Source organism: Theropithecus gelada, chromosome 4, assembly GCF_003255815.1.
Source record: "Theropithecus gelada isolate Dixy chromosome 4, Tgel_1.0, whole genome shotgun sequence".
NCBI classification, from domain to species: Eukaryota; Metazoa; Chordata; class Mammalia; order Primates; family Cercopithecidae; genus Theropithecus; species Theropithecus gelada.
Genome location: NC_037671.1, coordinates 2,315,409 through 2,336,661, shown reverse-complemented (window position 1 = coordinate 2,336,661; position 21,253 = coordinate 2,315,409). Strand labels below are relative to the sequence as shown.

The window sequence follows — 21,253 nt, the reverse complement described above, 5'->3', positions numbered from 1 at the left end:
GGAAGTCACTATTTGAAAGAGGGGGGAAGCTGGGCGCGGTGGCTCACGCCTGTAATCCCAGCACTTTGGGAGACTGAGGCGGGCGGATCACGAGGTCAGGAGATCGAGACCATCCTGGTTAACACGGTGAAACCCCGTCTCTACTAAAAATACAAAAAAAACATTAACCAGGCGTGGTGGCGGGCACCTGTAGTCCCAGTTACTTGGGAGGCTGAGGCAGGAGAATGGTGTGAACCCAGGAGGTGGAGCTTGCAGTGAGCCGAGATTGCGCCACTGCACTCCAGAATGGGCGACAGAGCGAGACTCCATCTCAGAAAAAAAGAAAAAAAAGAAAGATGGGGGGAAATACAGCCTTGGAGACATGGCTTCGCTTGGCCAATGCCAAGTAGGTACAAGTGGCAGGGCTGGGCCTCAACTTTCAGACTTCTGATTCCAGTTGCAGTGTTTCAGCCAGGAAAATAGTGTAGTCATTAAGAGTTTACTTGGGGCCGGGTGCAGTGGATCACGCCTGTAATCCCAACACTTTGGGAGGCCAAGGTGGGTGGATCACTTGAGGTCAGGAGTTCAAGACCCTGTCTCTACTAAAAATACAAAAATTAGCTGGGCATGGTGGCGTGCGCCTGTAATCTTAGCTACTCAGGATGCTGAGGCAGGAGAATCGATTGACCCCAGGAGGGAGAGGCTGTAGTGAGCTGAGATTGCACCACTGCACTTCAGCCTGGGTGACAGGTGAGACTCCATCTCAAAAAAAAAAAGAGTTTACTGGGGGCTGGGCATGGTGGCTCATGTGGATAGCTTGAGCCCAGGAGTTCAAGACCAGCCTGGGCAATATAGCAAGACTTCATCTCTACAAAAATATTTTTAAAAATTAGCCATGCATGAGCTGGGCGCAGTGGCTCATGCCTATAATCCCAGCACTTTGGGAGGCCAAGGCAGGCGGATCACGAGGTCAGGAGATCGAGACCATCCTGGCTAACATGGTGAAACCCCATCTCTACTAAAAATACAAAAAATTAGCCAGGCGTGGTGGCGGGTGCCTGTAGTACCAGCTACTTGGGAGGCTGAGGCAGCAGAATGGCGTGAACCTGGGAGGCAGAGCTTGCAGTGAGCCAAGATCGCGCCACTGCACTCCAGCCTGGGCAACAGAGCGAGACTCCATCTCAAAAAAAAAAAAAAAATTAGCCAGGCATGGTGGCTCACACCTGTAGTCCCAGCTACTTGGGAGGCTGAGGTGGGAAGATCTTTTTTTTTTTGAGACGGAGTCTTGCTCTGTTGCCAGGCTGAACTGCAGTGGCAAGATCTCAGCTCACTGCAACCTCCACCTCCTGGGTTCAAGCGATTCTTCTGCCTTAGCCTTCTGAGTAGCTGGGACTACAAGCATGCGCCGCCACACCCAGCTAATTTTTATATTTTTAGTAGAGACAGGGTTTCACCATGTTGGCCAGGATGGTCTTGATCTCTTGACCTCATGATCCGCCCGCCTTGACCTTCCAAAGTGCTGGGGTTACAGGGGCGAGCCACTGCGTACGGCCTTTTTTTTTTTTATTTTTTTTTTAACACAGAATCGCCCAAGCTGGAGTGCGATGGTGTAATCTCGGCTCCCTGCAACCTCCACCTCCCAGGTTCAAGCTCTTCTCCTGTCTCAGCCTCCTGAGTAGCTGGGATTATAGTCACGTGCCACCACACCCAGCTAATTTTTGTATTTTTAATAGAGATGGGGTTTCGCCATGTTGGCCAGGCTGGTAGGGAAGATCTCTTGAGCTTAGGAGGTAGAGACTGCAGTGAGCCATGATATTGCCACTGCACTCCAGCCTAGGCAACAGAGCAAGACCTTGCCTCAAAAAGAAAAAAAAAAAAAGTTCACTGGGTGCAAATGGCTATGGGTTCAAATGTGGACTCTACTATTTACTGGCTGTGTGAATTTGGTTAAGTCACTAATTTGTATAAACCCAAAATAGGTTTAATAATAGTACCCACCTCAAAAAGATGTGCAAGAATCCACTGAGATGATGCATATAGATATCACATAGAGCCCATGAAATATGAGTTGTTATTTACACTCTACACTGCTCTGGCCTCACATGTTAACTGGGTAATGTGTTTCATATCAAATATTGTGCTCCAGGGCCAGGTGTGGCGGCTCATGGCTGTAATTGTAGCACTTTGGGAGACCGAGGTGGGCGGATCACTTCAGGGCAGAAGTTAGAGACATCTGGTCAACATGGCGAAACCTCATCAACACAAAAATTAGCCAGGTGTGGTGGTGGGCGCCTGTAATCCCAACTGCTCAGGAGGCTGAGGCAAGAAAATTGCCTGAACCCAGGACGCAACCCAGGACGCAGAGGTTCCAGTGAGCTGAGATTGCGCCACTGCACTCCAGCCTGGGCAACAGAGTGAGACTCCGTCTCAAAAAAAAAAAAAAAAATACTGTGCTCCTTCCATTGCTCTCTGCTGCCTCTTAATGGAAAAATATACTGTAGGAAGACCCTGCCTATCCCTTGCCTTGACCTTGCTGTGATGTCTACCAACCCATCCCCATCCTCCCCCAACAAGCACATGCTTAGCACTCCAACCACACCATACTGCTTGTAGTACCCTGAAAGGTGGTTTATTTTTATTTATTTACTTACTTATTTTGAGACAGCATCTCACTCTTGTCGCCCAGGCTGGAGTGCAGTCGCGCGATCTCGGCTCACTGCAAGCTCCGCCTCCCAAGTTCACCCCATTCTCCTGCCTCAGCCTCAGAGTAGCTGGGACTACAAGCACCCGCCACCAGGCCCAGCTAATATTTTTTGTATTTTTAGTAGAGATGGGGTTTCACTGTGTTAGCCAGGATGGTCTCAATCTTCTGACCTCATGATCCACCTGTCTCAGCCTCCCAAAGTGCTGGGATTACAGGCGTGAGCTACCGCGCCCGGCCTGAAAGGTAGTTTAATACCTTTCTGCCGTTGTTCATGCCAGTTCTCTACATAAAAGGCACCTTAGCCTTTTGTCCACCTGACAAACACTTGCCTTTTAAGATTAGACATGTCGTCTTTCTTTACCCAACCCCCAGCCCAAGGTAGCACTCAAATCCATGTCCTTATGCTTCCTCTGTAATCACGTCTATCAAATCATGTTACAATGGATTAACTGTCCATGTTCCTATCCAAGGCTGACTTGTCAACCAAATCCCAACCCCTCCTGCCCACTCAATGACATCACTTCAACAGTTCTCCCCACTTCCTCTGACATAATAATAATATTTTTCTCTATTGAATCATTCTAATGCTATTTGTTCTCCCATCTGAAAAGGATCAACTCTTTTGATTCACTTCACCCTCCAGCTCTTGCTCTATTTCTATTCCTCTTAAAGCAGGATTTAAAAAAGTGGCTTATTCTTGCTGCATTCCTAGCTTCTCAGCCTACAAGACCCACTGCATCTAGGCTTGCACACACCGCTGCACCAAAACTGCTCATCAAGATCACCAATAGCCTAAGGCAGATAAATCCAATAGTAACTTCTCAGACCTCTTTGCTCCTTGATCAGCAGCATTTGACCCAGTAAACTATTCCTTCCTCCTGGAAACACTTTGTTCAGTGGCCTTTTAGGTCACCTTACTTTTCAATTTTCTTTTCTTTTCTTTTTTTTTTTTTTGAGATGGAGTTTCACTTTTGTTGCCCAGGCTGGAGTGCAATGGCACGATCTCCGCTCACTGCAACCTCCGCCTCCCAGGTTCAAGTGATTCTCCTGCCTCAGCCTCCCAAGTAGCTGGGATTACAGGCATGAGCCACCTCGCCTGGCTAATTTTGTATTTTTAGTAGAGATGGGGTTTCACCATGTTGGTCTTGAACTCCTGACCTCAGGTGATCCACCTGACTTGGCTTCTCAAAGTGCTGGGATTACAGGTGTGAGCCACCACACCCGGCTTCAGGTTTCATCTACTTCACTAGTCACTCTGTGGTTGCATTTGCTGGTCTTCTCTTCCTTCACTTCTTTTTGTTGCTGTTAGAACAACTCAGCAAAATAAAATTTGAGTTTATTGTTGGACAATATTGTTTCACGCATACATCAAATAGGCCTAAATAAATAAATAAGCAGCTATTTCATAGACAAAAAAGGCAAATAAATGAAACATTTTATCTTTGGCCTTTTTAACCATCTCACACAAACCAACTGTGTATGGTACAGCTAACTACATACACTAAAAAAGCTACTGGAATGCTCAGAATAAGACTCTTTTTTTGTTCTTTTTTAAGCAAGGTTTTTTTCCTCCTTTGAGATTATAATGAGCATGGTCATACCACAAGTAAAGTCAGAAGTAAGACAGAGAACCCTCCAAAGGCTGGCTTGGTCATCTGAGATCATTAAAAATGACTGACCTGGCCTAGCGTGGTGGGTCACGCCTGTAATTCTAGCACTTTGGGAGGCCGAGGTGGGCGGATCACAAGGTCAGATCAAGACCATCCTGGCCAACCTGGTGAAACCCTGTCTCTCCTAAAAATACAAAAATTATCTGGGTGTGGTGGCGGGCGCCTGTAATCCCTGCTACTCAGGAGGCTGAGGCAGGAGAATCGCTTGAACCCGGGAGGCGGAGCTTGCGGTGAGCCAAGATCGCACCACTGCACTCCAGCCTGGTGACAGAGCTAGCCTCCATCTCAAAGAAATAATAAAAAAAAGACCCTAACAATATGTACAAAAATATAAAATGTAAATAAAAAATACAAACTTCTTTTTTAAAGTACTTCTAAAAAAGCAAGACCTTGGAAGTTTTGGTTCTTTTTTCCTCCTCTGTTGCAAATTCTCTGCGTTGGGTTGGGTGGGGGCGAGTGTCTGTCATCTGCAGTGGCACTGCCTTTGCAGGGCAAGCAGGCCTCTCTAGGGCAACCACGTTTAGATTCTGAGATGGGAAGTGGAGGGTGAATAGATCACAGTGACTTTAATTTAAAGTTTAACTTTTCTTTTTTTGCTGTCTAATCATCCTCATCGGCCTTCTGCTGCTTAGGATCAACATTGTCATCTTCATCATCATCAGCTGCCCATTTGTCCGTACCGCCTCAGCTGCTTCGTTTTCATCTCTGTTCTTTTCCTCACCATCACCTTCCTCTTCCTTCTCTTTCTCCCCACCCTGTTCCTCTTCTTCATCTACCTCATTGTCAGTCTTCTGCTCCCCATTTTCCTCATTAGCGTTCCTGTTAGCATGGGCATCTCTTCCACTTTCTGCCTCTTCTTCATCTACCTCATTGTCAGTCTTCTGCTCCCCATTTTCCTCATTAGCGTTCCTGTTAGCATGGGCATCTCTTCCACTTTCTGCCTCCTCCACAACTTCTTGAAGTCCTTGGTGGTGATCTCGGAGCTTGTGTCCACAACTGCGTCTGACATGGTGGAGCACAGCGGTGATCCGATGCAAGGGATTAAGAAGAAAGCAAGAGTTTGGGGACTATGTCGATTAAGCTGCCATACTGTGAGACAGCAGAGGAAGCGCATGGCGTAGGTGGCTGCCATGAGCAGGACACCAAACCAGGAACAATGCAAAGATGGCTTTTCAGAGCAGCCAGTTGGGGGTCCTCACTTCTTAAAGAGGGCCCAAGGGGAGGGCCCAAAGGGGCAGCTTTTTTTTTTTTTTTTCCGAGACAGAGTCTCGCTCTGTCGCCCAGGCTGGAGTGCAGTGGCGCAATCTCGGCTCACTGCAAGCTCCGCCTCCCAGGTTCACGCCATTCTCCTGCCTCAGCCTCCCGAGTAGCTGGGACTACAGGCACCCACCACCACGCCTGGCTAATTTTTTTTGTATTTTTAATAGAGATGGGGTTTCACTGTGTTAGCCAGGATGGTCTCGATCTCCTGACCTCATGATCCACCCGCCTTGGCTTCCCAAAGTGCTGGGATTACAGGCGTGAGCCACCGTGCCCGGCCAGGGTAGCTTCTCTATCTGTAATATTTCTATGGTGATCACATCCTGTCTCTTTGCTTTAAATACCAGATGTATGCTGAAAACACTCCTCCCCAAACCTCCTCCCTGATCTCTTGGGAAGTATCCAACTGTCTACTCAAACCTGGACATATCACAGACATCTCCAATTAACATATTAAAAATGCACTCCTAATATTTTCCTCCAAAGCTGGTCTACCTACCATCTCAGTTAAAGCAACTTCATTCTTCCAGCTGCTCAGACTTTGGGGTTGTCCTAAAGTCCTCTTTCTCCACACACAATCTGTCAGAAAATCTTGCTTTACCTTCAAAATATTTAAAATTTGACCACTCTTTACCTTCACTACTGCTACCACCTTGGTCTGAGCCACCATCATTTTTCACCAGGATTGTTGCTGGCTAATTAGTTTACTTGCTTCTACTCTTGCTTCCTTATTGCCTTTTCTTTCTTTTTTTTTCTTTTTTTGATAGGGTCTTACTCTGTTGCCAGGCTGGAGTGCAATTGTGCAATCTCAGCTCACTGCAACCTCCACCTCCTTGGTTCAAGCAATTCCCCTGACTCAGTCTCCCGAATAGCTGGGATTACAGGCGCGTACCACCATGCCTGGCTAATTTTTTTTTGTATTTTTAGTAGAGACAGGGTTTTACCATGTTGGCCAGACTGGTCTTGAAGTCCTGACCTCAGGCAATCCACCCGCCTCTGCCTCCCAAAGTGCTAGGATTACAGATGTGAGCCACTGCGCCTGGCTACTGCCTGTTCTTAACAGCCAAAGTGATCTTGTTAAAAAAGAAAAAATCAAGATCACAGCCAAAGTGATTTTTTTTTCTTTGATGGAGTCTCACTCTGTTATCCATACTGAAGTGCAATAGTGCGATCTCAGCTCACTGCAACCTCTGCCTCCTGGGTTCAAACGATTCTCCTGCCTCAGCCTCCCAAGTAGCTGGGACTACAGGTGCCCACCACCACACCCAGCTAATTTTTGTATTTTTAGTAGAGATGGGGTTTATACCATATTGGCTAGGCTGGTCTCAAACTCCTGACCTTGTGATCTGCCCGCCTTGGCCTCCCAAAGTGCTGCGATTACAGGCATAAGACACCACACCTGGCTCTTTTTTTTTTTTTTTTAGGAGTCTTGCTCTGTTGCCCAGGCTGGAGTACAGTGGTACAATTTCAGCGGCTCAATGCAACCCCTGCCTCCTGGTTCAAGTGATTATCCTGCCTCAGACTCCCAAGTAGCTGGGATTACAGGCACCTGCCACCACACCCAGCTAATTTTTGTATTTTCAGTAGAGACCTCAGGTGATCTGCCTACCTCGGCCTCCCAAAGTGCTGGGATACAGGTGTGAGTCACCACCACTGGCCTGATCTTATTTTTTACTTAAAATAAAAGCTAGTGTTTGCAGTAGCCTATAAGGCCCTTCCTTCCCCATTACCTCTCTGATCTCATCTCCTACCATATTCCTCCACTCACTCATGCTGCTCTGGACACAGCCCATTTGCTGTTTCAGGTACATCCCACCTCACAGCCATACACTGGTGGTACTTTCTGTCTGGGATGCTCTCTCTCCAGATATTTCTTGGCTCTTATTTTTTTTTAATTTTTTTTATTTTTTGAGACACAGTCTCACTTTGTTACCCAGGCTGGAGTGCATTGGTACCATCTCGGCTCACTGCAGCCGCCACCTGGGCTTAAGCAATCCTCCTGCCTCAGACTCCCAAGTAGGGAACACAGGTGCTTGCCACCACACCTGGCTAATTTTTTTGGTTTTTCGTAGAGATGGGGTTTCACCATGTTGCCTAGGCTAGTCTCAAACTCCTGGGCTCAAGTGATCCACCCACCTCGGCCTCCCTAAGTACTAGGATTGCAGGTGTAAACCACCGCGTCCAGCCTTGGTTTTTATTCTTACTTCCTTTCAGTTATTGCTCAAATGACACTTTCTCAGTGATGATCCCCTTTCAACCTGCAATCCCACATACTCCCATGCCCACCTTACTTGAGTATTCCCAAACCCTTAGTTGTTCTCATTTTTCCAGAGCACTTATTAACCATATTCTTGTCTATTATGTTTGTCTCTCCAGCTAGAATATAAGCTCCACCACTAAGACAGGGACTTTTGTCTGTTTCTTTCTTTTTGTTTTTTGTTCCAAGACAGAGTCTCGCTTTGTCCCCCAGGCTGGAGTGCTGCAGCACGATCTCGGCTCACTGTAACCTCTGCCTCCGGGGTTCAAGCGATTCTCCTGCCTCAGCCTCCTGAGTAGCTGGGATTACAGGCGCACGCCATCATGCCCGGTTAATTTTTATATTTTTAGTAGAGACAGGGTTTCACTATGTTGAACAGGCTGATCTCGAACTCCTGATATAAGGTGATCCACCTACCTTGGCCTCCCAAAGTGCTGGGATTACAGGTGTGAGCCACCATGCCTAGCCCTTTTTCTTTTTCCTGTTTTTTTTTTGAGATGGCATCTCACTCTGTTGCTCAGGCTGGAGTGCAGTGGTGCAATCTCAGCTCACTGCAACCTCTGCCTCCTGGGTTCGAGTAATTCTCCTGCCTCAGCCTCTTGGGTAGCTGGGATTACAGGCACCCGCCACCACGTCTCGCTAATTTTTGTTTTTTTTTTTTTTTTTCAGACGGAGTTTCACTCTTGTTTGCCCAGGCTAGAGTGCAATGGCACGATCACGGCTCACTGCAACCTTCGCCTCCCAGGTTCAAGCGATTCTCCTGCCTCAGCCTCCCTAGGAGCTGGGATTATAGGCATGTGCCACCACGTCCGGCCAATTTTGTATTTTTAGTAGAGACAGGGTTTCTCCATGTTGGTCAGGCTGGTCTCGAACTCCCGACCTCAGGTGATCCGCCCGCCTCCGCCTCCCAAAGTGCTGGGATTACAGGCGTGAGCCACCGTGTCCGGCTAATTTTTGTATTTTTAATAGAGATGGGGTTTTACCATGTTGACCCGGCTGGTCTTAAACTCCTGACCTCAAGTATTTGCCCACATCAGCCTCCCAAAGTGCTGGGATTACAGGCGTGGGCCATCGCACCGCACCTGGCCTTTTGTTTTTGTTTTTTTTTGGAGACAGGGTCTCTCTCTGTTGCCCAGGCTGTAGTGCAGTGGCACAATTGTGGCTCACTACAACCTCTGCCCCCCAGGCTCAAGCAATTCTCCCATTTCAGCCTCCCAAGTAGCTAGGACTATAGGCACGTGCCACCATGCCTGGCTAAATTTTTTTTTCTATATTTTTTGTAGAGACAGGGTTTCGCCATGTTGCCCAGGCTGTTGTCTGTTTCATTGAGTAAAGCATTCCTAGTGCCCAGAACACTGCTAGGCACTCAATGTTTATTGGATGAATGGGTAGCATTAGTAACATTTTGCTGCACTTAGTTATAAACAAGACCTCCTTCCCCATATTAGGCCAAAGTTCCATGAGGACAGGGAATGCATATTATTCTGGACCCTTAATAAATAGTGACTGACCAGATGAGTAATGGACTATGTGAAAACAAGGCAGTGAAAATGAGCTGGTTATATTTGGGTTGAAAATTAGTCATAAGGGGCCAGGCGCGGTGGCTCACACCTGTAATCACAGCACTTTGGGAGGCCGAGGTGGGCGAATCATAAGGTCAGGAGATCTAGACCATCCTGGCTAACACCCTGAAACCCAATCTCTACTAAAAATACAAAAAATTAGCTGGGTGTGGTGGCGGGCGCCTGTAGTCCTAGCTACAGGGGGAGTTAAGGCAGGAGAATGGCGTGAACCTGGAAGTCAGAGCTTGCAGTGAGTTGAGATTGCATCACTGCACTCCAGTCTGGGCGACAGAGCGACTCCATCTTAAAAAAAAAAGAAAAAAAAAAGTGGTAAGGGTCGGGTGCGGTGGCTCATGCCTGTAATCCCAGCACTTTGGGAGGCCGAGGTGGGCAGATCACTTGAGGCCATGAGTTCAAGACCAGCGTGGTGAAACCCTGTCTCTACTAAAAATACAAAAATTAGCTGGGCATGGTGGCGCATGCCTGTAATCCCTACTACTCAGGAGGCTGAGGTATGAGAATCACTTGAACCCCGGAGGTAGAGATTGCAGTGAGCTGTGATTGCGCCACCGCAATCCAGCCTGGGTGATGCACAAAAAAAAAAAAAAAAAAAAAAAAAAAGAAGGAAAGAAAAAGAAAAATTCGGTGTAGGAAACAACTTGTGGTAAATAATCAAAATAAGTCTGGGTACAGTGGCTCACGCCTGTAATCCCAGTACTTTGGGAGGCTGAGGCAAGTGGATCTCTTGAGCCTAGGAATTCAAGACCACCCAGTGCAACATAGTGAGACCTCATCTCTACAAAAAATAAAAAATTAGTCAGGCATGGTGGTGCATGCCTGTAGTCTCAGCTACTCAGGAGGCTGAGGCAGAAATATCGCTTGAGCCAGAAGTTGGGCTGCAGTGAGCCAAGATCCTGCCACAGCACTCCAGCCTGGGCAACAGCAGGAGACTCTGCCTCAAAAAAAAAAAGAAAAAAAGTCAGACACACAGTGGCTCACACCTGTAATCCCAGCATTTTGGGAGGCCAAGGCGGGTAGATCACAAGGTTAGGAGTTCGCGACCAGCCTGGCCAATATGGTGAAACCCCATCTCTACTAAAAATACAAAAATTAGCTGGGTGTGGTGGCAGATGCCTGTAGTACCAGCTACTCAGGAGGCTGAGGCAGGAGAAGTGCTTGAACCCAGGAGGTGGAGGTTGCAGTTAGCTGAGATTGCGCCACTGCACTCCAGCCTGGGCGACAGCGACACAGCGAGGCTACATCTCAAAAAAAAAAAAAAAAAAAAAAATCTCAAAATAGACGAGAAAGAAGTCACTACAGGATGAGAGATGGTACCACAAGACAAAGAGCCTGGTTGTAGAAAATGAAACCTATGTGATAGGAAATAAGTCACTACTTCTTTGCTATAAATAATAAATTCAATGGGAATGCTCAGTGGGGATCTATTCTCTGAAACTTCTAACCTGTGGCACTGTGGTCTCCAGATTGTAGTGTTTATTCAGGAATTTCAGCAGCTTCTGTGAGGGTCGGTCAATGGCGAGTTGGTGCGGTTCCACTCGCTCCTTCTGCAGGGAACAGGAGACTCAGGGTAGGAGGAAGTATGGGGAAAGCATGCCAACAGGAAGCCAGAAGCCTGGGAAGGGAATAGGAGGACATAGGAATATGGGGGGTGGGAGGCAGGGCTTCTGGAAGGGCTCATGGCAAAGGAGTCCCTAGTTTGGATGAACCAGTGAAGAGGTAAGTGATACCTGCAACATATACTGGAAGAGTTCTCGCCCATGGCCATGGCGTTGCACAGACTCATGGATATAAAAGTCCAGGATGCAAAGTGGTTCTACCTCATTATGAGCCTCACGATCATCCTAAGAGAGAAACAATAAAAATGTTTTAGGACCCCCGGCATCTCTGCTGCCCCCTAACCTCCAGCACTTTTGTTCTCAAGAACCAAGGTATACGAACTCCTGGCTTCCAGTAACACTCACCAGTACGAAGAGCTTCTTGTATCCAACTTTGATGAAACCAATAATGGCTCCTTTTCCAGCCCTGTAGAACGGGGAAAATAATGAACAGGCTAGTGGTAACTATCTGTAAGAGATAGTCAAAGATGGGGGAAGGGCTGAGGGAGGAAGGAATTAAGTATGGGATGGAAGAGAATGTGGCACTCACGGTCGGCCTGAACTGTCTTTGAGAATATAAACAACATGGCGGTTACTCTGCATCCTTGATGCACTAGTGATGGGAGCGGAAAGATTCTGGGCCTGCAGGGAAGATTAAGTCAGACTTTCTGCAAGTCCCTCCAAAGGACCCAGGCCTCCCTTATCTACCATCCCCACAGAGGTCCTCCCTTTACTCCATCTAAAACCTCTCCAGTACCTTGGCAGAAGCCTTGCCCAGTTCATCTATAATGGTCATAATTTGCTGCTGTAGATCAACACTAGAGAAAGAGAAGAAATAAAAGAGTCAGATACTCACTGAATTAGCGGGTCCTGGGCAGTCAGTCCTGGGAACCTGGGCCACAACTCCAACCAAGGTTTAACACTGAACGCTCCCTGCCTTTGCCTGGAAGTCTCCCAATCTGATTTCCCACCCCACGCTTCTGAAACCCAAACTTCTGTCACACCTTTCAAGGTGGTACACTCCCTCCTCCCTTAAGGTTATTGTGAGGAAGCAGAAAGGCCGGGTCAACCACATCCTTTGGTTGGGACATTCTGGGCCGGGGTGAAAGGTCACAGATCCAAGCGCTGATCAATCCCACTAGGCCCAGGGTCAGAGGTCACCAAAAAGGCAGGCCAGGACATCAAAAGGACCGATCACTAGTCAGTGAGAAGGGGGCGTGGTGCCTGGACCAGGTTTGGAGAGGAACCGGGAGAAAAGGGGCAGGGGGTGGGTTTGAGCTGTCACCGGGCCGGCGTTGTGGTTCCGGGTCGGCGGGCTGGGGGCCTCAGGTGCTGGTCCAGCACCGTGATCCGCTCCGGGAACAGCGCGTCCACATCGAACGGGAACTCCATGGCCCATTGTGCGCGGTTGGACCCGCCCCACACGACGTCACTTCCGCCCCTCCCTTCGCCGCACTGCCTCTGGGAGTCTTTATTTCCAGGAGCCCCGCCTGTAGACCCTGCCCCTAGCGTCCTGGCAACTGCCAGGGCCCCCCTTTTTTTGGCCAAACCAGCTGTATCCCTAGCAGTGCCACTCATTCCCATCTCTGCATCCCACGGCAGTGAGTGCCATGGCAACGCAGTCTTCCTAGGCCCAGTGTCTCACTAACCTTTTAGCCCCTCAGTGAAGTGGGCTATGCTGTGAATGTGAATAGCGACCCACAAAGGCATCTTGACAGAGTGGCACAGCTGCCCATCCCCAGCTTCTAGTCCCAGGCGTCACTGGCAAGGCTGGCTTAAGCCTGACCACTCATCTCCCCACAGCACCACCCAATTGCTTATATGAAAAGAACATCACTCAGCCCACCCCCGCTAATAGTATTCATGGTAAACAGCCCAAAGCAAACTAGAGACAGGAGAGTAGAGCTTTATTGTGTAAAAGCTGAGTTGGTATAAGTCTGAAACAGCAACAATGTTTAGCCCAGCCCATCTATTTACAATATATAGGGGTTGGGGTTTCCCATACACATCTGTCCTGCCCTCCCTCAGCCTCAAGATTTATCCCTATCAGCAACATTATTTCCTGGATTTGTCATTGGCTACAAAAGACACAACTCTTCAGGGTGATATCCCATCATATAAACCTACATACACATTATCTCCTAGTCCCTCTGGCTCTCTTCCCTTTTTTTTGAGACAGGGTCTGGCTTTGTCACCCAGGCTGGAGTGCAGGGGTGCAACTGCAACTCACGACAACCTCCGCCTCCTGGGATCAAGTGATCCTCCCTTAGCCTCCCCAATAGCTGGGACTACAGGCGTGCAGCACCACACCCAGCTAATTTTTGTATTTTTTTGTAAGCCACCATGCCTGGCCTCTCTTCCCAGTCTACGGCTCCTACAGAGCACTCTGAGGGTCTGTCTGCCCAGTGAAGGAGGCTTCCGCTGGTGCTGTAGGGGGCATCTTGGGCATTGACTCAGGTGGGGGGCCACTCTCTTCTCGGAGATGACCCTGGTAAAGCCGGCGAAGGCGTGACAGTTCTCTCTCTGGTGGCTGTTTCCAGTTGTACCATGGGTACCAGGGGTCACCTGAGATCAGGGTGGGGGCTGGCGGAGTAGCACTCACAGCCCCATGAGAGATACTGAAGTCACGGTCCCGTGGTTCAACCTGGGGGATGTGGTAAATGAGGAGACCTAAGGGATTAATAAAGAAGAGAAATTTAAGAGGGAATGAGGAGGGTGGTTTAGATGAAGAAAAAGGATTATAAAGGGAGGGACCAGTCAGAGCCACTGGGTACATTTATGTATGTTGTATACTGCAAACAGGTGAGACTGGCCCAGAGGGCAAATGTGGGCTGACATACTGCTGGGGCTCTTGCTTACAAAGCTATGCAGCCCTGAATAAGGACTATGAAGCTGCATCTATACCTTTTACTAATTTATGCAGCAATGCCATGTAGTCCAGGGTCAGACATTTATATAAAGATCTTCCTATGATCTTGCTATGGCATTGAGACCAGCAGTTGTAAAATAGGAGGGAAAGGGATGGAAAGACAAACACCAAGGAGACAAGGTAATGATAAAGTAAGACACTCAGCAGAAGGGACAGGGGACAATGGAATGTCAGAAGAGACTCAGGAAGAACATGCTGGTTGCTACCATCTTGAACAGGTGTGAGCATTTATATCCATAATCTAGCCCTAAGTCACCTTCCTTATACCTAAACAAAACCGCCGTGTGCCCCGTCTCATGCTCACCATGATCCCTGGCTTTCTGGATGGCCTGGGTCAACCTCTTGTGCTGCTTCACACAGACTCCTACGGGGAGAAAAATAACTTGTTCTTTAAGGCACAGTAAATAATAGAACACAACTGCTTCCGTATGGTGACAGAGGAGTAGATTGGGAAGGACTGGCTTTACCTAATGACCCCTTTCCCCTGACCTCTCCAAGGACCTCAGTTTCCCCATCTGCCCAATGGAAAGAATCTCTCCCACCTCTTGGAGAGCTGGGATAAAGATTTAGGAGGGTCTAGCCACTATAGAGAAGCTATTTAATGGTAAAGCCTCCAAGACAGGAAGCAGAACACAATTTAATGGGCAAGTGTGGTTAATTAGAGGGTTGACTTGAACAATCCACAGAGAAAGATTCAATAAAGAGAGAAGAGACTTCAGAGTTGGGGAAGGCAATCTGAGAGAGTAACAATAATAGTCCCTTCAGCCTTTATAGCTTGACTATAAGAAACTCTTGACAAACTGAACACTGATTGTACTGCCACCTCCAATAATGGTGAATTCAGATTTATTCTCTGCAAGGCTGGGCACGGTGGCTCATGCCTATAGTCTCAGCATTTTGGGAGGCTTAGGCAGGAGGATCACTTAAGTCAGAAGTTCAAGACCAAAGTGGCCAAAATGGTGAAACCCTGTCTCTACTAAAAATGCAAAAAAAATTAGCCAGGCACAATGGCACGTGCCTGTAATCCCAGCAACATGGGAGGCTGAGGCAGGGGAATTGCTTGAACCCAGGAGGTGGAGGCTGCAGTGAGCCGAGATCACGCCATTGCTCTCCAGCCTTGGGTGACAAAGTAAATGAGATTTCGTTGCAAAAAATATATATATATATTAGTCTCCACCGGGCACAGTGGCTCACGCCTGTAATACCAACACTTTGGGAGGCCGAGGTGGCTGGATCACCTGAGGTCGGGAGTTCGAGACCAGCCTGACCAACGTGGAGAAACCCCATCTCTACTAAAAATATAAAATTCACCAAGCATGGTGGTATGCGCCTGTAATCCCAGCTACTCAGGGGGCTGAGGCAGGAGAATCACTTGAACTTGGGAGACAGAGGTTGCAGTGAGGCAAGATCCTGCCATTGCACTCCAGCCTGGGCAACAAGAGTGAAACTTCGTCTCAAAAACAAAATTCTCTGCAAATTTGTCTTGCTTCAGAGCAGGGTTAGCAAAATTTTTCTGTCTAGAGTCATATAGTAAATATTTTAAACTCTGCAGGTCCTGTGGTCTCTGTCTCAGCTACTCAACTCTGCTATTGTAGCATGGAAGCAATTGTAGACAATATGAAAACAAATGGACATGGCAGTGGGCCAGATTTGCACTGTGACTGTAGTTAGGGAATAGATATAATCCTGAATTGTTAAATTTACAACTCCAAGTTTGGAAAATCTAATTCAATTGACAATGATATAAAATAACTTATGTGATAATTTGCGAGAAGTCTTTTGTAAAAGTGAAAAGACCCTATAGAAAGGAATTAATCACTGTTCATCAATTAAAAACTACATTTAGATAGTTTGCTTACAGAAGCACTTGCTTTTTTCTTTTTCCTTTTTTTTTTTTTTTTTTTGAGATGGAGTTTCACTCTTGATGCCCAGGCTGGAGTGCAATGGCGCAATGTCAGCTCACTGCAACCTCTGCCTCCTGGGTTCAAGCGATTCTCCTGCCTCAGCCTTCCGAGTAGCTGGGATTACAGGCATGCACCACCACGCCCAGCTAATTTTGTATTTTTAGTAGACACGGGGTTTCTCTACGTTGGTCAGGCATTGGTCAGGCTGGTCTCGAACTCCCGATCTCGGTGATCCGGCCGCCTTGGCCTCCCAAAGCGCTGCAATTATAGGCGTGAGCCACCACGCCCGGCTGTACTTGTCCTTTTCTTTTGTCCACATTTAATTGCTTTAGCCCCCAGTAAACCAAGATTTCCAAAAGGTTCAGCCAGACCTTTTAAGCTATAAGTAGGAGCCACTGAACGAATAACTATTGAACAACTACATAAACAAAACATGCCACAAGGAAAAGCTCTCTGGTGGTGCAGGGATGATGGGCTAACCTGTGTATAGAGAATGGAAGATGATACCCGTGTGGGCGCAGACAAACTGTTCCAAGAGCTTCACGTTCTGTAGGGGAAAGTGGTAGAGAAACGTGAGGAAAGAGGAAGGGAGAACAGCAAGATCTTTGGACACTGCAAGTACACAATCCCTACATACCCACATGGACCACCTTCACCCCTCTACAGCTCTCCAGGTGCTATCCTCTCACCCCTCTACAGCAATCCAGGTGCTATCCTCTCACCCCTCTACAGCTCTCCAGATGCTATCCTCTCACCCCTCTACAGCTCTCCAGATGCTATCCTCTCACCCCTCTACAGCTCTCCAGATGCTATCCTCTCACCCCTCTACAGCTCTCCAGGTGCTATCTTCCTTCATGTCCCAGTTGGGCTTCATCAATTCACTGAATCCATCCTTGCACATCCCATATTCTGTCACTGTGCTCCCAAAGAAATCTCTTATGCACAGGTTAAGTTCTTTTTTCTTTTCTTTGAGACGGAGTCTCCCTGAGTCGCCCCGGCTGGAATGCAGTGGTACGATCTCAGCTCACTACAACCTCCACCTCCCGGGTTCAGGCAATTCTCTGCTACTCCTCCCGAGTAGCTGCGGTTACAGGCGCCCGCCACCACACCTGGCTAATTATTTTGTATTTTTAGTAGAGACGGGGTTTCACCATCTTGGCCAAGCTGGCCTTGAACTCCTGACCTGGTGATACACCCACCTTGGCCTCCCAAAGTGCTGCGATTACAGGCGTGAGCCACCATGCCCAGCCTGCAGAAGTTAAGTTCTAAAGTCAGCCTTTAGGTGAAAAACTGGGGCTGGTCATTGGAAATCCCAGAAATCACCCAAAAAATGATATTGTAATGTGTATGTATAAACAACTAATGTATTTAATAGCATACTGAATATAATTTATATAGTAAGAATAATTTTACAGTTTACATAGAACAACCTTCACTCAGCAAATTAACTGTAGGAAATGAGACTCTTGAGAAAAAAGCAGATATACTGTGGAGTAGAATGCAAGCGGAATCACCTGTGCTACTAAATTTGTAACATTTCTCTCTCTCAGTTATATAATTAACTATAATCTCTGTTTTGTTTTGTTTTTGAGATAGAGTCTTGCTCTGTTGCTCAGGCTGGAGTGCAATGGCACAATCTTGGTTCACTGCAACCTCCATCTCCCAGGTTCCAGTGATTCTCCTGCCTCAGCCTCCCAAGAAGCTGGTACTACAGGCACCCGCCACCATGCCTGGCTAATTTTTTTTGTATCTTTAGTAGAGATGGGGTTTCACCATGTTGGCCAGGCTGGTCTCGAACTCCTGACCTCAAGTGATCCACCCACCTTGGCCTCCCAAGGGATTACAAGCATAAGCCACCGCATCTGGCCATAATCTCTTTTTATAACTAATCATATGCAGTCAAAACTGGGGAATTATCTATGGGACTCCTGAATAACCTGTGTCAGAAGGGTTCTTATTGCAGTCAAATACCCCCATTTTCTGACTGTTATCCAAATGCTCTACTGCTTCCCTGATGACCAGACATACAGCTTCTGCTCTAATACTTTCGCTGCAACCTCAGAAGAACACTTTCCTATTACCTATTTTATTAATGTAATGTTTTCAAATTCTTGGTTTTTTTGTTTTGTTTTGTTTTTTTTTTTGAGGAGTTTCGCTCTTTTGCCCAGGCTGGAGTGCAGTGGTGCAATCTCAGCTCACCGCAACCTCCACCTCTCGGGTTCAAGCAATTCTCCTGCCTCAGCCTCCCAAGTAGCTGAGATTATAGGCGCCTGCCACTATGCCTGGCTAATTTTTGTATTCTTAGTAGAGGCAGGGTTTTGCCATGTTGGCCAGGCTGGTCTCGAACTCCTGACCTCAGGTGAACCACTCTCCTCGGCCTCCCAAAGTGCTAGGATTACAGGCATGAGCCACCACGCCCAGCCAATATGTTTCCAAATTCTTTAAAGGAGCAAATCCTGTCCTTCTCACATATTGAAGGCTTTCTGGAAAACACTAGACTCTATCTTGCCCTCTGGCCTCACGTCCCAGCATGCCACTGAACATTGACAAGGAAATATAAAAAAACCTCAGGAAGAACGTGGGCCAATATACTTTGTAATAACTGTAAAGAATACAAACGAATCTTTGGATATTGCTCTCCCACTAGAAATAGCCATTTCGCTGGCTGGGCATGGTGGCTCACACCTCTAATCCCAGCATTTTGAGAGGCCGAGGCAGGCGGGTCATGAGGTCAGGAGTTTGAGACCAGCCTGGCCAATATGGTGAAACCCTCTTTCTACTAAAAATACAAAAAGTAGCCAGGCATGGTGGCACACGCCTGTAGTTACAGCTACTTGGGAGGCTGAGGTGGGAGAATCGCTTGAACCTGGAAGGCGGAGGTTGCAGTGAGCTGAGATCGCGACAGTGCACTCCAGCCTTGGCAACAGAGTGAGACTCAGTCTCAAAAGAAATAGCCATTTCTCTTACCTGCCAGTTTAGACTGTAAATTTCATAGGCATAGGATAAAACTTGCAGTACAATCCATAGTAGAAGGTAAAAGACTGGAGAGAGAAATGTTTTTATAATGCCAGAAACAGTTACTACAAAATAAACTGTAGGGCCTCCAGGATATACGAAGTGTGGGGCACCTACAGTAATCTCTTTGGCACTGCAAAGGGGCTCCTAATCTTTATTTTTCTTACCATAAAAAGAAAAGACTCTCCTTACCCTAAAGTCAACATGCAACTTGTGATCTCGGCAGATGGGGCAGGGATTCCCAGCAACTTTATTCCCACGCTGTAGAGAGAAAAAAACCAGCAGTTAAGGATGTTCAAACCCGTCAGAAAAAGTGCTGCTGTTACTGTTACTTGTGGCCTCTACCCCTACTCCACATCCCACTCTCAGAAACTCACAATACACGTTTTCCGAGTCCGCTGTGGGGGTACACCACCCTTGTGGTTGCGGCGGTAGTCAGCCCAGACAGGGCGAGAACCATATCGCTCCTGGTATTCTGAAATGAAAGATCATACAAGTTATTCCTGGGTGGGAGTGTAGTGGGTGGCTCTATCCACTTATCTTAAATCCTATCTGACCCTCCCTTTCCCCATTTAGAGGTACCTTCTGATTCCAGATATTTCCAGGGTTCATCCTTATAAGGAGAAATGGGAACTGGGGACAAAGAATCTTCCTCAGAGGGAGGTTTGGTGCAAAGAGTCTGGAGGGGAACCTATAAAGGAGCAGAAAAAAATAAAAGAATGAGTTCAAGGAAAGAACTCAATGGTTTGCTTATCACATTTTGGAAAGAGGGGGAATGCATACATATTGCATTAATGGAATATAACAGGAATACATATGTAAGTTAAGTATTTTTGTTGGGTTTAAACTGACATAAATCAACAACCACGCTCTTTTCTACAACTGGATCCTGAAAGAAAAGCTAAGTTAGCGGATATATGCTGAAAAACAATCTTATTTCAGAAGACAATTAAAAAGTCTAGTACAAGGCCCAGCGCAGTGGCTCACGTCTGTAATCCCAGCACTTTGGGAGGCTGAGGTGGGCGGATCATGAGGTCAAGAGATCGAGATCATCCTGGCCAACATGGTGAAACCTCATCTCGACTAAAAATACAAAAAATTAGCTGGGCGTGGTGGCATGTGCCTGTAGTCCCAGCTACTCGGGAGGCTGAGGCAGGAGAATCGCTTGAACCCGGGAGGCGGAGGTTGCAGTGAGCCAAGATCGCACCACTGCACTGCAGCCTGGCAACAGAGTGAGACTCCATCTAAAGAAAAAAGGAAAAAAAAATCTAGTACATAAAAGGTAGTCCTGCTTTTTGGAAATGAATTGATTCTGGTGGAAGAATAAAGAGGAAGGATATCTAGGTTCTCGGAACCAAGATGTGTGGTGGGGAGGGGATGCTGAAGACAGGTGAGTCTCCAAATCAATCCAATGAAGTCACTGAGTTGCCCATTTTCATAAAAGCTGAAAGTCAACAATCTACAGGGCAGAACAAACTTGAGTCCTAACGCTAGTTTTAAAGCTACCAAGGCTGTTATTAAGTCTGTGTTGACCTCTGTCACCACTCTTCAGTCCCACTTTAGGGAGTGGCAGCTGGGCAAGCCTTTCTATCTCACCGTGCCCCACCAAGAACCTCCAGAGAGGTGAGTACACAAGACTGGAGGGAAACCTCAATTCAAAGGACGGAGTTAAGCTCTCATAACTCTGATAAGAAACTGATTTAATAAAGAGAGCTGAGAAACTGTCCTCAGGTCGTAAGAATATATCCTGACCTTACTGGGAAATAGCAAGGTGGGTAGAAATTAGGATCCCTAATTTCCCTAAGGACATTCCTGAGCAACACAGATTTAGACACGACCTGCACAGTTAAGAGCTGGTTGTGGCGCTCGCTTGGGGAGCACATATGTTACGCTAAAATTGCAACGATACAACATTAGCATGGCCCCTTAATTATTTAAATAATTTTCAAAAAGCTGGTTATGCATAACTGAGGGTGGACGGGGGTCAAGTCTATCACTTAATTATTTTACTGAGATGGCATTTTGGAAGAAGGATGACACCTAACCCTGGGGCTTAGTCCTCGGCTCGGGATTAGAAAACGCGCGGTGTATGGGAGGGGGTTGCTGGAAGTACTGCCTAGACAGCTAAGATATAAACACGTGGGAAGGTCTCCACTCGTGGATTCCTGACAGCGGAGCGACGACCTAGAGAAGGTATAACCAACTTGGGGTTGTGCAAAATGTCCTTCGAGAAGTTACCTGAACTCTGTGGGCACCTCGGAAGAGAGAAAGCATAGGAAGCCGCCTCAGCAGGGTGTTTAATACGGACGCCGCCATCTTGACGTACGCCCAGCACGGGAATGGAAGGAAAGGCAACT

The 21,253-nt window shown here is 47.3% G+C and overlaps 2 protein-coding genes across 8 annotated transcripts in view; both read right to left on the bottom strand.

The window, feature by feature from the left end:
* The window catches only part of LOC112622364 (alpha-tubulin N-acetyltransferase 1-like), a 22,909-nt gene extending 10,047 nt beyond the window's left edge, over positions 1-12,862 (bottom strand). For 3 of the 5 annotated variants that reach the window (XM_025381917.1, XM_025381919.1, XM_025381920.1), the window contains exons 1-6: positions 12,334-12,862; positions 11,806-11,866; positions 11,599-11,690; positions 11,415-11,475; positions 11,181-11,294; positions 10,896-10,997 (exon numbers count right to left, since the gene is read on the bottom strand). In XM_025381917.1, coding sequence (XP_025237702.1) covers positions 10,896-10,997; positions 11,181-11,294; positions 11,415-11,475; positions 11,599-11,690; positions 11,806-11,866; positions 12,334-12,632 — 729 coding nt within the window. In that variant the 5' untranslated portion in view covers positions 12,633-12,862. Of the gene's footprint in view, positions 1-10,895; positions 10,998-11,180; positions 11,295-11,414; positions 11,476-11,598; positions 11,691-11,805; positions 11,867-12,052 lie in introns of all 5 variants that reach the window. The other 2 variants (XM_025381918.1, XM_025381921.1) reach the window with 2 other exon arrangements.
* Positions 7,678-21,253, bottom strand: LOC112622365 (28S ribosomal protein S18b, mitochondrial). 3 transcript variants are annotated; one of them, XR_003118973.1, is made up of 9 exons: positions 21,135-21,253; positions 19,479-19,587; positions 19,274-19,371; positions 19,089-19,157; positions 16,362-16,428; positions 14,282-14,341; positions 13,401-13,718; positions 8,288-8,338; positions 7,678-7,749 (listed from the first exon to the last, which is right to left on the bottom strand). XR_003118973.1 is itself a non-coding variant. In XM_025381922.1 (7 exons), the coding sequence occupies exons 1-7, from the start codon at positions 21,210-21,212 to the stop codon at positions 13,423-13,425; spliced, it is 777 nt and encodes a 258-aa protein (XP_025237707.1). In that variant the 5' UTR covers positions 21,213-21,253; the 3' UTR covers positions 12,931-13,422. The 3 variants fall into 3 exon arrangements, 1 of the variants encoding a protein (XP_025237707.1); XR_003118972.1 differs by having other exon boundaries at positions 7,682-7,749; positions 8,288-8,332; positions 13,396-13,718; XM_025381922.1 differs by lacking the exons at positions 7,678-7,749; positions 8,288-8,338 and having other exon boundaries at positions 12,931-13,718.